Below are 12,390 nucleotides of genomic sequence, written 5' to 3' on the forward strand. Positions count from 1 at the left end.
CTTGCAACCCTTTATCACTCAAGCTATCCTTGCTTCTCGCCCTGCTATCAGCACACCCACCTGCATGAATAAGTGCTGTGAAGTGTGATGAGTGAGCATGTTTGGTTGGTATTCTGTTGATCTGGGACAGAGGGTAGTGCTGGATGAAGATTATTTAGTGAGGCCTGCAAACAGCAGTAACGCTTTTTGCCGTGTCTGACCTCTCTTGCAGCTGACTATATCGTGATGCAGTTTGGCCGCGTGGCTGAGGACGTGTTCACCATGGACTACAACTACCCAATGTGTGCACTACAAGCCTTTGCCATTGCCCTTTCCAGTTTTGACAGCAAGCTGGCTTGTGAGTAAAGGGGCGTGGGTGAGCATCCTCTCGAAGGAAGCAGTTTGCCATATGATCCCCAATTCCTGCTGGTGTCGCTTATGGTCCATACTAAAAAGGTCAGGGAAAAATGCAGTTGTGGAGGACCACTCTGCTGCTGAAGAGAAAGTAAAAGGAATCTTCTAAAAATTCAGGACATTCAGGAAATTATATTTTCCTTTTTTTTTCCTGTCATATTTTTCTGGAAGTGACATCAAGTTTTTGTAAATAGGAGTTGTCTCTCATGTCCCTGGCTATGTTATGGATGTGTGCCATGATGTACTGTACCGTGGCTCCAGTAGCACCATGACAGTGGTGTCTTTTTTTTAAAATCCAGAAAGGGCGTGAGCGCTCCAAAAGTTTCTTTTTACATTTAAGAATCATTCCGAGGCTGCAATCGTACCTCAAGGTTGCATTCCTGCATCAACTAATCAGAGCTTCACATCATCCAGCATAAGAGAAAGATGAGGAAAAAAGATGCACTTTTTTTTTTTTTTTTTGATTGTGCAAGGATCTCATGTAGTATAAAGCCGTGTCTGAAGGTTGAAAACCTCTACTGGACTGAACTTGATGCATTGTAGTACATGTACATGTAGTAGGGCATGATGAATTTTAATTGCAGTAGGAGGAAATGGAGAAGTAGAAAGCACAAAATAATGTTGCACAAGTCACTTGAATTCTAAGCTGTCATTATGTTTTAACACCTACATGCTTTTTAATTTGTTTCAAGTGGAAATGTATTTGCAGTACAGAAAGGGAAAAGGAAAACATCTAGATGCCAAGAAAGCATAGCTTATGTTGAATTTGGCATTTCGTGGGCTGGGAATTTATATCCTTGTATTGCTGTGGTAATTCAAACACATATTTTGTATGAAGTGATATAAACAGTTGGATAAAGGCATTCTGCAGAGAATCTTATTATTTTGAACAGGCTGTGTAAAGCTGAGGAAGGTAAATGGAAATATTTTATTAAATTTGTCTGGCCTTTTGAGCTTTTACAATTTGTCGATTGCATTTTTTGAACTTTGGGCAACAACCACTTTTCATATTTATTTCCCATTGTAAGAATGCTTGAAATTGATTGAAACTCTGTATGTTGTTCTCTGATGTAAACGTGCCAGCTACTGAGCTAAATCCTTCTAGGCAAATCTAGTGTATGCTGCATACAAATGAGACACTGGTAGGACACAGAATAGCTTAAAATAGTGCAGATTTTGTGTTTCCTTTTTTCTGATTTATCTGGAATATATAAACAAATACCATTTCAAAACAAAACACAAGCAAAGAACAAGCCGTTATTATCTTCTCTCCTGAACATCTCAAAAGCCAGGAGCTGCAACTCGAAAGCACATTGTAAAACACCTTTAAAAATAATGGTCTTGCTGCCATTGTTCTGTACCACGTTGTCCAAAATGGCACACAGAGTAATAGAATTTATATGTTCACCAGAAGGGTGTTGAAATGTGAGCGAAGTAGTAGCTGTGTTTTATACTGTGTGTATTCAGGCCCTCCTTTTTAGTCCTTATAAACTCTTGCACTGCACAGAGATTATGCAATGCAAAAATGAGATCAAGTCTGATTGTCTCATAGCTGACAGACCCTTTTTGACTGCAGGGGACAGGCCATAAAGCTCTCCTTAAGGTTGTGCCATTTGGACTGTATCATTTCAACTAACAAAAGAAATATGCTCTCTTCACCTTCGCCTTCAGCTCTCCTTCCCAGTATACAGACAAAGAAATTTCAGATAAGAGGTGAAAATAAATAATTGCCAGCATTTTTTCTAATCTTTTAAACAATCTATGGGAAGAAAGTCTGCTGGCTTTAAACAGTGCTTTCTTGATATACTCAGCTTGTCAAATATTATCTTTAATTAACAGAAAGCTCTGTCTTTTTTTTCCCTCCACAATCTTTTTGCAAGAATCCTTTCCATGCAATGGTATAAAATGGAAAAACAGCTTTTGTTTGAAAGGAATGAGGATCAGTTCCCTCAATAAATGATCAAAATGCTGAGTCATGAGCTGCAGGGCCATACTTTGGCTTTGCACATGGGTGCTTTGTTTTTCTCTGTAGCTGGTGGTTTCCCACAATTTCACATCCCCATCTGTCATCTCACTTTGGATTTAACACAGAAGGCCCTTAGGCGTTCGCTTACCTCACGTCAGCCTTTAAAAACTAGCTCCAGTGACCACCAGAGTTTCTTGTTCGGACTACTGCAAAACCAGTCAGGGATTCCCATTGCTGGTATTCAGGTGTGAGGTGGATTTCAAGAACTCTGCAGCATGGGAATGGTTGGATCTGCATGGCTTGAATTCTGTGCCTTGCCAGTCACACGCTCACTCTAGCGCCTGAGAAAGCGGCACCTGACACAGATTTCTGCCTCTGTCCGCGCACAACACTGTGTCAAAGGAACCCAGTGTCTCGTGGTGCAAATACACAATCTGCTGGCTTTGGTGGTGGAGTTGGGTTAGGAAGGGCTATTTTTAACCCAGATCATAACAATGGTCTGACTCAGATCATGACCACCCCCCTGGGAATTGGCACGAAAGGAAACTCATGTGCAGTGAACTCCTGCACAAGGGGGAGAATGAGGGGCTGGGGGAGGGCTGCGAGTTCAGCTTCTTGGGACAGTTTTGCTGCCAGCACATTGTGTAACTTCACTCTCACTGCATGTTCTTCCCAGCCAGTGTTTTTTTAAACCTGTAACCATGCCAGGAGGAAAGTGGTGACTCAAATTCCCATCATCTTAACAGAATCGTACAGGGCCATCAGCCAATGAGCAGCTGAGGGAAAAACTCCCCACAATAAATTGAGGTCACTAGAGGGGGATGTTAACCTGGGACTAAGGAATGGGGAACTCTCATTAAATCTGGTTCAGTTAGAGTAGGATTTGTTCCTAATGGCCTGTGCCAAAACCCTAACTCCTCACTATAGTCGAGCCAGGTACTGGGTTTGATTCACTTGGCCTTCACCTTCTGCTGTGGAAGCAGTTTCAAAGATTAGTTTCGAATCTATATAATTTCTGATGGATAATTTTTGCTGGATATTTTCTGGTGAAGGTCACATGCAAGGTGATACCACAAGTTTTCCAGCACATCTCTAAATTTTATTCTCCTAACTTGGTAAGGTTAACCTTGGTCAAACCAGGTTCTGTCTCAGCATACAGTCTAAATGAAATTACATTTTCCTCACAAATTTACATTTTCTTCCACACCAGTAATAAAATCTTGGTACCAGTAGGTATTTCAGAGACATGTGCACGCTAAAGTAACCAAGGAGTAGTTAATGGTACACTCCTCTTAGTAACTTCTGCTGGGCCTGCATTCAGTGTGCAACAGGGCATAACCTTGTTTACTCAGTGTGACAAAGAACAGAATGGCCCTGAGCTGTGTATTTCCTTCACACAGTCTTAGTGAGTGTTTGGATACAGTAGATTTAGTGTTATTTAAAATCCCAATATTGATGATTCTTTGCATCTGCTGTTGATTTTGGCAGAGTTGTAAACAAATTCCTTGCCTGAATTGCTTATGGGCAAATACTGCATGCTTTAATGAGAGTTCTTAATCTAACTTGTCACTCTGCTTACATCAAACAGTTTCTTCCTGGCCCTTTATCTAATTTTCTTCATCTCTGATGTTCTGTTCCTTCTCATTCTCTTCACAATTCCTTTATCTGCTCTTCAAGGATGTACAACTCAGAAGTGTTTGACAATATTGCTCAGTGATCTCTCCACAGATGAATAATGCCTTTGGTGCACATTCAGTGATGCTCCTACAATAGAAGCCTTATCAGAGGGGTGGATTTGGCCCTTTGGCTTTTCAGTAGAGTAAATTAACACATTAAAAGGTAGCAGATAAAAAAGCTTGCCTAAAATATAATCAGAATTTTTCTCAGTAAACATTCAGTTTCCAAACCATTGGTTGCAAATCAATGAGCAGAGCTGTCCACAAGCCTGGAGGCAGGCTGTTAGATTCCCTTTGTAGTGCTGCCTTATTTTTCCTTTTTTTTTTCCTAAAGGTTGAAAGTGATTTTGTGAGCTGAAGTGTGTTGGTGGCCTAAAACAGTTTATATTTTAGAAGCTAGGCATCACTCTGCTCCTTTTGTAGGATAATATATGGCACATAAAATACTTATGTCACAGGCTCCTGTTAGAAATTCTGCTGTTAAGAAATCAGTGAGAATGGTTTTGTAATAATTACTGGGCAAATCTCTTGCTATTCAAGCTGCCTTACAATAGTGCTGGAGTTCCCAGCTGGCTGTCCTCATGAGGCCCTAGCCCTGAAGGAGCTGGAGTGAAAAGGGCTCTGTAATGAAATCTGGTGGCTGCACAATTGAAAAATATCATTGTGGAGTCAAATGACACCACAGAGTTTTATCGGTCATGGTGAACCAATGCCATCAATTCAAACTTTCTGAGGTTTTGCTCCCTTGTGATGAACAAAGGAGGGCCTTTAAACAAGCAGAGACACCAGTGAGGTCTCTAAAAGTATTGGGCACTAGACCTACTTTTCTGCTATAAAAATCTTACCCTACCCTAATGGGTGATGCCCATTAAAAAATCAGAAAATCAATCCTGTCCTTACTATGGAAAACCATTCCTAGTTCTTGTATCATAGCTTTTTATAAATTTTATTATCAATTAATTTGTGATCTCACATAAGGATAAAACAAGGATGGGGAAACAAGAGTTTTTGCCCTGAAGGGATGATGAGTCTAGACCAGTATCAGAATGTTTTGTCTTTGTTTATTGTACTAGGACAAGAGAGGGGGTTGCCTGGTGTTCTGGGCAGAGAAGGTTTCTCCTAATGTGTTGCAGGTGTCAGAGGGAAGATTTTGGGGTTGATCCTGTGGCAGTCTAACTCTTTGCCCCATATTATCTCATTGCTCTCCTAAAACATCATTTGTGAGACTTTTCCTGGTTTTACAGAAGCCTGTGCTCACCAATCAGATATCTTTGCTTGGCAATTAAGGACAGCACAGCAGTCACCTTTATTAGAATTATGGGCTGATGACTCAGATTTCTCAAAAGGCCTCATTTGGATGACTAGAATAAAGTAGTTTTATACCTATAAATCTTGCAGTAGAGTTAATCTAACTGTAGGTGCAGGCTTCTCTTGTACGTGCTACTTAATGAAATCAGGTTCCTGTCATTCCTCATGTACAAAAAGTACCTTCCAGGGTTCTGCTCTGTAAGTGCTCGAAATTAATTGTGTAGATATTTTTCATTTCCTTTTGTTGCTCGCCAAGGAACTAAGAAAAGAATTTGCACAACTATCTCAATGCTTTGGTGTTTTGCTATGAACTGTAGCTCAGTAGCTGATACTCACAAATGCCTGTATATTGGATGAAAATGCATTAAAACTTATTTTGTATGTTGTATTTTATTTAGCTGCCTATACATTTTCGATTCCCCTTTTTCAGTAAGGGTATGTTTATCTATACCTTCACTGAGAAGACTTGAATTAACTGGCTTTCCAGAAACTCTTTAATGGAACCAGTGCTCTGGTTTGCTAAATGGCTCTAGGAAGAGGACACTGTTCAGAAAAATGATGCTTACATTTTTGAGAAAAAACCTTTCCTTCTCACATCATAATTGGATTATACAATAACACTGGAAGCTTATCATGGTTTTGTTTCAGTCTGTGATGGCAGTTTGAAAATTACTCTGACAAAAGCTTGTTAAGCACGTGAAGTGTAACAAAGTCCTACTTGAGAGTCAGAACCTCACAGGTACCTTGAATACTCATGATCTATTCTGTGCTTGGGTACAGGCAAAAAAGTCCCAAAGAGTCAAACTCTGTGTTAAAATCAACACAGGCCTCTAGGCTGATTCAACATAGGCCCAGGGATCAGGTCACCTGGGCTTTGATCCCAGCTGAGTGTCTGACTTTGTGCAAATCTTTGTGCCTCTGTTACAACGAGTTGAACGGAACTCGCGGTTTTTGGCCTGGCTGTGTCCATCTCTGTTTGCTGAGAGGATTGCCAGCAGTGCTTCGAGGCTGGTGGATGCCAGGTGGTGCTGCCGTGCTCAGAACCCAATTTAGTGCTCCCTGAACCAAACAAAAGATGAAGTTTTCTGCCACCTCTGTAGAAACCACGTCACTAACCAGTCCCTTAGGATAAAATCTTGATGCTGTTGAATTCTATGGAAATCTTGTCAGTGATTCCACTGAGGCTTCAATTTTTTTACTTTGTGTTATTTTTGGTTACTAAAAGTGCAGAAAAACTAGCAAGGACAAACCATCTGATATGCTTTTCCTTCTGACAGTGATGTGTTGTTGGTTGTGTTTTACTTTGCAGCCTCAGTTGTTTTAAAACTATTATTCCTGAACACATTGCAGAGGTTCAGTTAATGCAACCACCTATTTATGCTTTTATGTAGCAGACTGAGACACCTGGCAATTGTGCTGCAAATTGCCTTTTTGTATTTTTTGTTGTTTTTTTCTTTCCCTTGGATGTGACTCAGTTGTTCAAAATTTGTTACTGCCCACTTTGTCATGCACATCTGATTTTCAAAACACTGAGCCTCATGATTTATGACTACCTTTATACTGAGCTGGGATGTTTACAGTGTTTCTCACATTTCACCCGGTATCTCTGGCTCCTTACTGAGGCTGTCCCAGTTGGCACAATGCCATTAGAAGTGTCAGTAATTTATGAAGTGAACTCTCTAAAAGTAACAGAATGTAATTTATAAACATTTTTATAAATTTTAACATTAAAATCTAGCTAAGTTTAATGCTTACAGTTTGGATGAAATTGCAAGGGGATTATTTGTTCAAAATTTTCTTTCCTTAAGCTTAGTTTGAAGCTTGAGCTTGCATTTAGGAGATTTTAGTAAGCTTTAGTAAGCTTCTGATCCTGCAGCTCCATGCAGGCTGCCAGACTGTGACTGCAGCAATCTGTCAGTGTGATGAGGACACACCAAGTGAGGAGAATTCCAAAGTCCTGGCAAGAGTGCACTTCCTAATTCTCTTAGGCACTCTTGAACATCATGTAAGAAATCGTGTACCTTTCCTATGTTGACTTATCAAGTAACAGCAGGAATATTTTCACTCCCCTTGAATTTTAATTTGTCTTTTAAGGCCTACTATCTAGGTAAGTGTAATCTTGACATTTAGTCTTGATGTGCTGGAAAATTACATCCTGAGATCACTTATTTTGCCAGTGCAGAAAATCTCACCAGTACACAAAACCAGAGTGTGCTGGGTGGGCTCTGGGCAGTGCTCATGGAATCAGTAGGGCTGGAAAAGACTTCCAAGATCACCAAGTCCAGCCTCTAAAGTTCAGTGTTCAAACAAGTTTATGAGCCCTGGCACCTCATAGCAGGAGGTCTTCATCCAGTCTGGGCTAGCAGAAGATAACCCAATTATTACCATCCTGCTCTCTTCCCTAGGGAAAATGTCCCGTCCTTCTAGAATTAGAACTGTGTTGATCCTGATGTGTCTTTAAACATTACAGCATTTTTTCGCTGTTTTAAAACCGTTTTCAAAGATGTGGTTTAAGCTCAAATAAAATGGTCTTTGAAGTAGTTAGAGGTGTACCAAGTTGGCCTAGTTGAGAGGCAGCTGCTGTTTCCAGCAATTTCCTCAGTTGTCGTATGAGCAGAGCTTCACAGTCCTGCTGGAAAAACATAACATAGCTATTAAAATATATATATATATATACACACACATATATATATATCTCAGCATATTATATAGTAATAATGGGTTTTGCCTTATGATGCTGCTGGCTTGTGCACCACTACATTTCTTTCTGAAGGGCAGGACTTCCAGTGCTAAACACAAGTAGAGCAGTGTTTTCTAGTAAAGTCTCTGTCTCATTTCCTGCTGCCTTACACATGGAGATTTGGTATTTGATGCTAAAAATATAAACTTTTCATCTAAGAAAAAAACGGGCTTTCTAGACAAAATTGCTGACACTTAGTGCTGTATGCCTGGATTAGCAGAAGGCTTTCTTTGCCAGCCAGGAATGTTATTATTCCTTATTGTTCCAGCTGTTGCCATGGGTGAGCATGAGGAGACAGAGGGTCTCCGTTTTGAACTCCATCCTGAAGACGAAACTGTTTCACTTTAGAATACTGGAAAACCAAACCATGTAACTACAGAGTTCTCATCAGGCTATGGAGTTGCACTGAAATGGAGTTTCATGCAAATTCATTCATGAGAAAGACCCCAAACAAACACGAGAATGCTGAGCAAGTGTCAGGAACTGAAAAGTTGCTCAGCAAAATATTTAAATCAAGCCCACTGAGTTTTCCTAAGTGAAAAGAACTAGTGAGGTTCTATTTCATTCCTAACTGTATTTACTTGGGGATTCAATGTTTTACAATGTAGGCTGAAAAGATAGAAGTTCTGTGTACTGTTAATTCTAACTTCTGGTTTAAAGTAGGGCTGCAGCAGTGATGTGTACTCTTAAAGATTTGTAACAGTGTCATCTCAAAAAGCTGATTGTGGGATATAGCTCTAACTGATGAATTCTCAAGAGTTACTGAATTCAGTGACACCATGACAAGGTTTTTTGTTGGTTTTCTTTTCTGTCCAAAAAACCTCCAAACTCCTGTTTTCAAAAGCACCGGTTATTCTGTCTTTTGGGCTACACTTCACAAGTCCATGAGATTGAATTCCCATTTGGTATCACTTCAAATGCTTTCTTGCAGGTGGTAGCTGCTTTTCAGCTTCTTGGTAATCTGTGTTACTGCAATTCCTTGTTTTGCATTAAGCTCCCTAATCTTTTTTCCCCCCACCTCCTCTTCTTTCAAACATGTGCAGGTTTTTCTATATGGGGACACCCCAGAACACTAAGTTAGTGAAAGCTCTATAAATTCAGTATCTGTGAATTAAAGTGTGTTAAATCCCTGTGTATATGTTCTCATTTCGAAGTAGGGTGGCCTTCAATTCTGATTGCATAATCCTCCACCTGGGTATTTATCAAGTTGGGCAGTTCAAGGTTGTTGGGGAATTTTAAAGTGCTGAACAGGTTTCTGAGCAAGACCCTGGTGAACACATGTAAAGGGTTTCACCCCTCTGCACTCTCAGGGTGGCACTTAGGAAGTGTGCCACATTTCTTGGCTTCTTGAACTGTACATCAAAGCTCAGCACCTGCACAGTAGAGCCCACGCTTCCCAAGTCCTGTTTTCCTACTGCAGTAGTTTTCAGCAGTCTCTGATTTATTACCACCTGTATGATGAATTTAAGCTTCCTAACAACAGTGTGCTTTGTACTTGGGATTTTGTGGCTGCCAGGATGCTTTACTAGCGTAGCACAGCTTGACTCTAAGAGTGTGAAAGGATGCCAGTAGAGCTGGGTTTATTTTACAGGGCCCATCAGAGGGTATGCTTGTTTCTCAGAAAATAATCTTCCTTTCTCTTTTTCTTCTTCATTTCTATCTGCCTGGATCTGGAGGATGAGAGCCCCTCTTAGCATTCATGCAAGCAGCCACCATGTCAGAAAAGCACACACAGCGGGTTTGTCATGGAGCAGTGCAGCTCTCACATGCTCGCTGTCACCCTGCTCTGTCACAGTGCGTGTTTGTCCCCGTGTGCTGTCCCCTACCTTGTGTGTCTGTCACCAGTCAGAGGACACGGCTGCAGAGACGTGCATGGAAGCTTAGCACAGAAAATGCTGAACCGAAGCCATTAAATTACAGCTCTCCCAATCCTGAAGAAAGAGCTCCTCCTGAAGGCAAAAACTGGGACCTGTGGCTCTTTAAGTTCCTTGAACTTTCCTTGTGTTCGCATTGCATTTAAGAAGATAACCTTTTTGTTGTACTTGCACTCTTTTGAGCCCTGAGCCCAGAAAAAGGCAGCACAGAATCCAAGGAGTGCAGTTGCAGAGAAGCAACCCAGAGTGCGAACAAGCTCCATTTGCAGATGTGGAGGAAGTCCAGCAGCAGGCCCGGCAGGGGGATGTGCTGGGAATGGCAGGAGGGTGATTTCCTGCCAGAGAATGGGCACACTGCTTGGCACTGCTTAGAGGGAGCCATGGATTTCAGTGTGCAGTGATAGACTGATGGCCACTGATTATGTTGTGTTATATCGGTAAGAACTCTGCCCACACCATTTGTTTCTCATCTAAACTGCTCCATTTCTGCACAGATTTCTCCATTATGTTGTTTTCACCCATTTATTTCCACATCAGGCCTAATCCCAAGCCTGTGGTGTAACAAATGTGTCTTTCTAACGTCTGTTGTGTCTCCCTTATGCCCCGCTTGCGTGTCCGTGCCAGAGTCCAAATGTCTTCTTGTCTGTCTTTGTTTAAATGTGGGCTTAGCTGGATTGCAAGAAATGGGCACTGCTGGCATGAACACTTCAGAAAACTGGATTTGGAAGGGAGGCCAAAGTCTGCTCTTACACACATCCCAAGAAGACTTGCTGACACTCGAAGGGGGATCTAGAGTATCTGTTGATGAAAATGGTTCACCTTTTCCATTAAATGTGCTGCCAAATTCAGTGATGTCATTACTGCAACTCCACAGGGCATTTAGAAAAGCAAAACCTTGCCCATGATTTAAGGGATGAAATAGGGGATAGCTGAACCTGCACAAGAACTAGCAAATCATACAGGGAGTTTCTCTAAGAAACAAGGTCTGCAAGAAACAAACCTCTTAGAGTGGCTTACTGAAAAACGCATATGAAACCACAAATATTGGAGCTTTAATAATTTTTAGTATCTTAAAAATGTAAACATCTTTTCTGGTGATTGAAACTAAGTTTATTTCAAATTAAAACCCTGTGCTCAGTGACAAGAAAATCAGGTCCTCTGACAGTTGTATGCAAAGCCTAAAGGGGACATACATATATGCCCAGCAGGATTCTCAGTATTAAGGGTGGGGTGGGTTTAATTTATGACTTTCCCAACATTTTCCAGGTTTAGATGTGCAAACACAGATACAACTATGGATACAGTCTTTAAAAAACTCCATTGGTGATATCTTCTTTCCCCTCTGTTCACAGTGACAGCATAAACCACGATATTAATTTGCCTTGGTGTTAATTATTGCAAAATATCTCTGAAAGAGTCAGTTATTTAAAACCTCTTCTAAAATAATTCTGAATAAGTGATTTTTTTCTGTTGAAAAGATTAAGAAAAGTTGTTCTCTCTCATGCTTTCTATGTAAGTGTCTGTACCTAGTACAGAGAGCCATCTGCTTTTCCTTTGAGTGGGATTGATCCATGCAGTAAGCCAATCTCTACCCCACAATCGCAAGACCAGGGCTTTTGTTTCTCCTTTTTGAACAATGTCTTATACTCAAGAGCAGGGAAACAAAACAAAAAATATCTGTGGAGGATGTTTTGTAATTTGTTGCACCTCTAGAAGTATCTCACAAAGTAAATACTCTTGGGGTGGTTCATTTCTGAGAGTTCCTAGTAGACACTGAGCTGATTTTGTGCTTTCCCACACTGTCTTCATCGAACTAACGAGAGCCTGAAAGATCCAGTGTTTGGGAGCAGCTGTAGAAATAAATACCCATTTTAGAATATGGTGAGACTGTATCTGCCTGTAAAGAAAAATAACCTTTGTTTCTGACTTGTTTACTTAAGCTTCAAGAAGTAGAAAATGTGCTACATTAATGTTTCTGTCCCTAGAAAATGAAAAAGCAGATTAATTAGATTCTTTTTATTCCCACAGTAAACATCTTCTGATTCATCTCTTTGCCTTTCTTAAATAAACCGATGTTATACAGTAGAATTTGGATATGTTATGGTCTATATTTTCTTTCTATTATATGGGGTTTAAAGAATGGAATATATCAAAATTGACAAAAAAATGACCTAATCATGAGAACTGACATTTAACCTGACGTGTTTTTTCACCATAGCAGTAACATGTCAGGCTTGTTTGCACACAAGACTGTCGTGGCCTGTTTCGAGTAGTCAGGCATCTCCTTTTTGTTCAGACCTTTAGAGAGTTTTAGATAAACCTGCAAGAATGTGCTTTTACAAATTAAATTTTTTAAAGAAACTCTTTGGTATTCTGGAGTAAATGTGTTTATTTACCAGTATGTGCAATGACTGATTTTTGTATTCTCACATA

General features: G+C 40.4%; 1 protein-coding gene across 1 annotated transcript in view; it reads left to right on the forward strand.

The window, feature by feature from the left end:
- Positions 1 to 12,045, forward strand: part of LOC121673130 (tubby protein homolog) — a gene marked incomplete at its 5' end in the record, with an annotated part of 34,731 nt that extends 22,686 nt beyond the window's left edge. The window contains one exon of the mRNA XM_042046200.1: positions 212 to 12,045. Within this exon, the coding sequence (XP_041902134.1) occupies positions 212 to 345 (134 nt within the window). The remainder of the gene's footprint in view (positions 1 to 211) is intronic.
- Between the last annotated feature and the right edge of the window lie 345 nt (positions 12,046 to 12,390).

This window comes from Corvus kubaryi, unplaced genomic scaffold, assembly GCF_017639235.1.
Source record: "Corvus kubaryi isolate FWS band 111438036 unplaced genomic scaffold, C.kubaryi_AGA036_p1.0 65228, whole genome shotgun sequence".
Taxonomy (NCBI): Eukaryota; Metazoa; Chordata; class Aves; order Passeriformes; family Corvidae; genus Corvus; species Corvus kubaryi.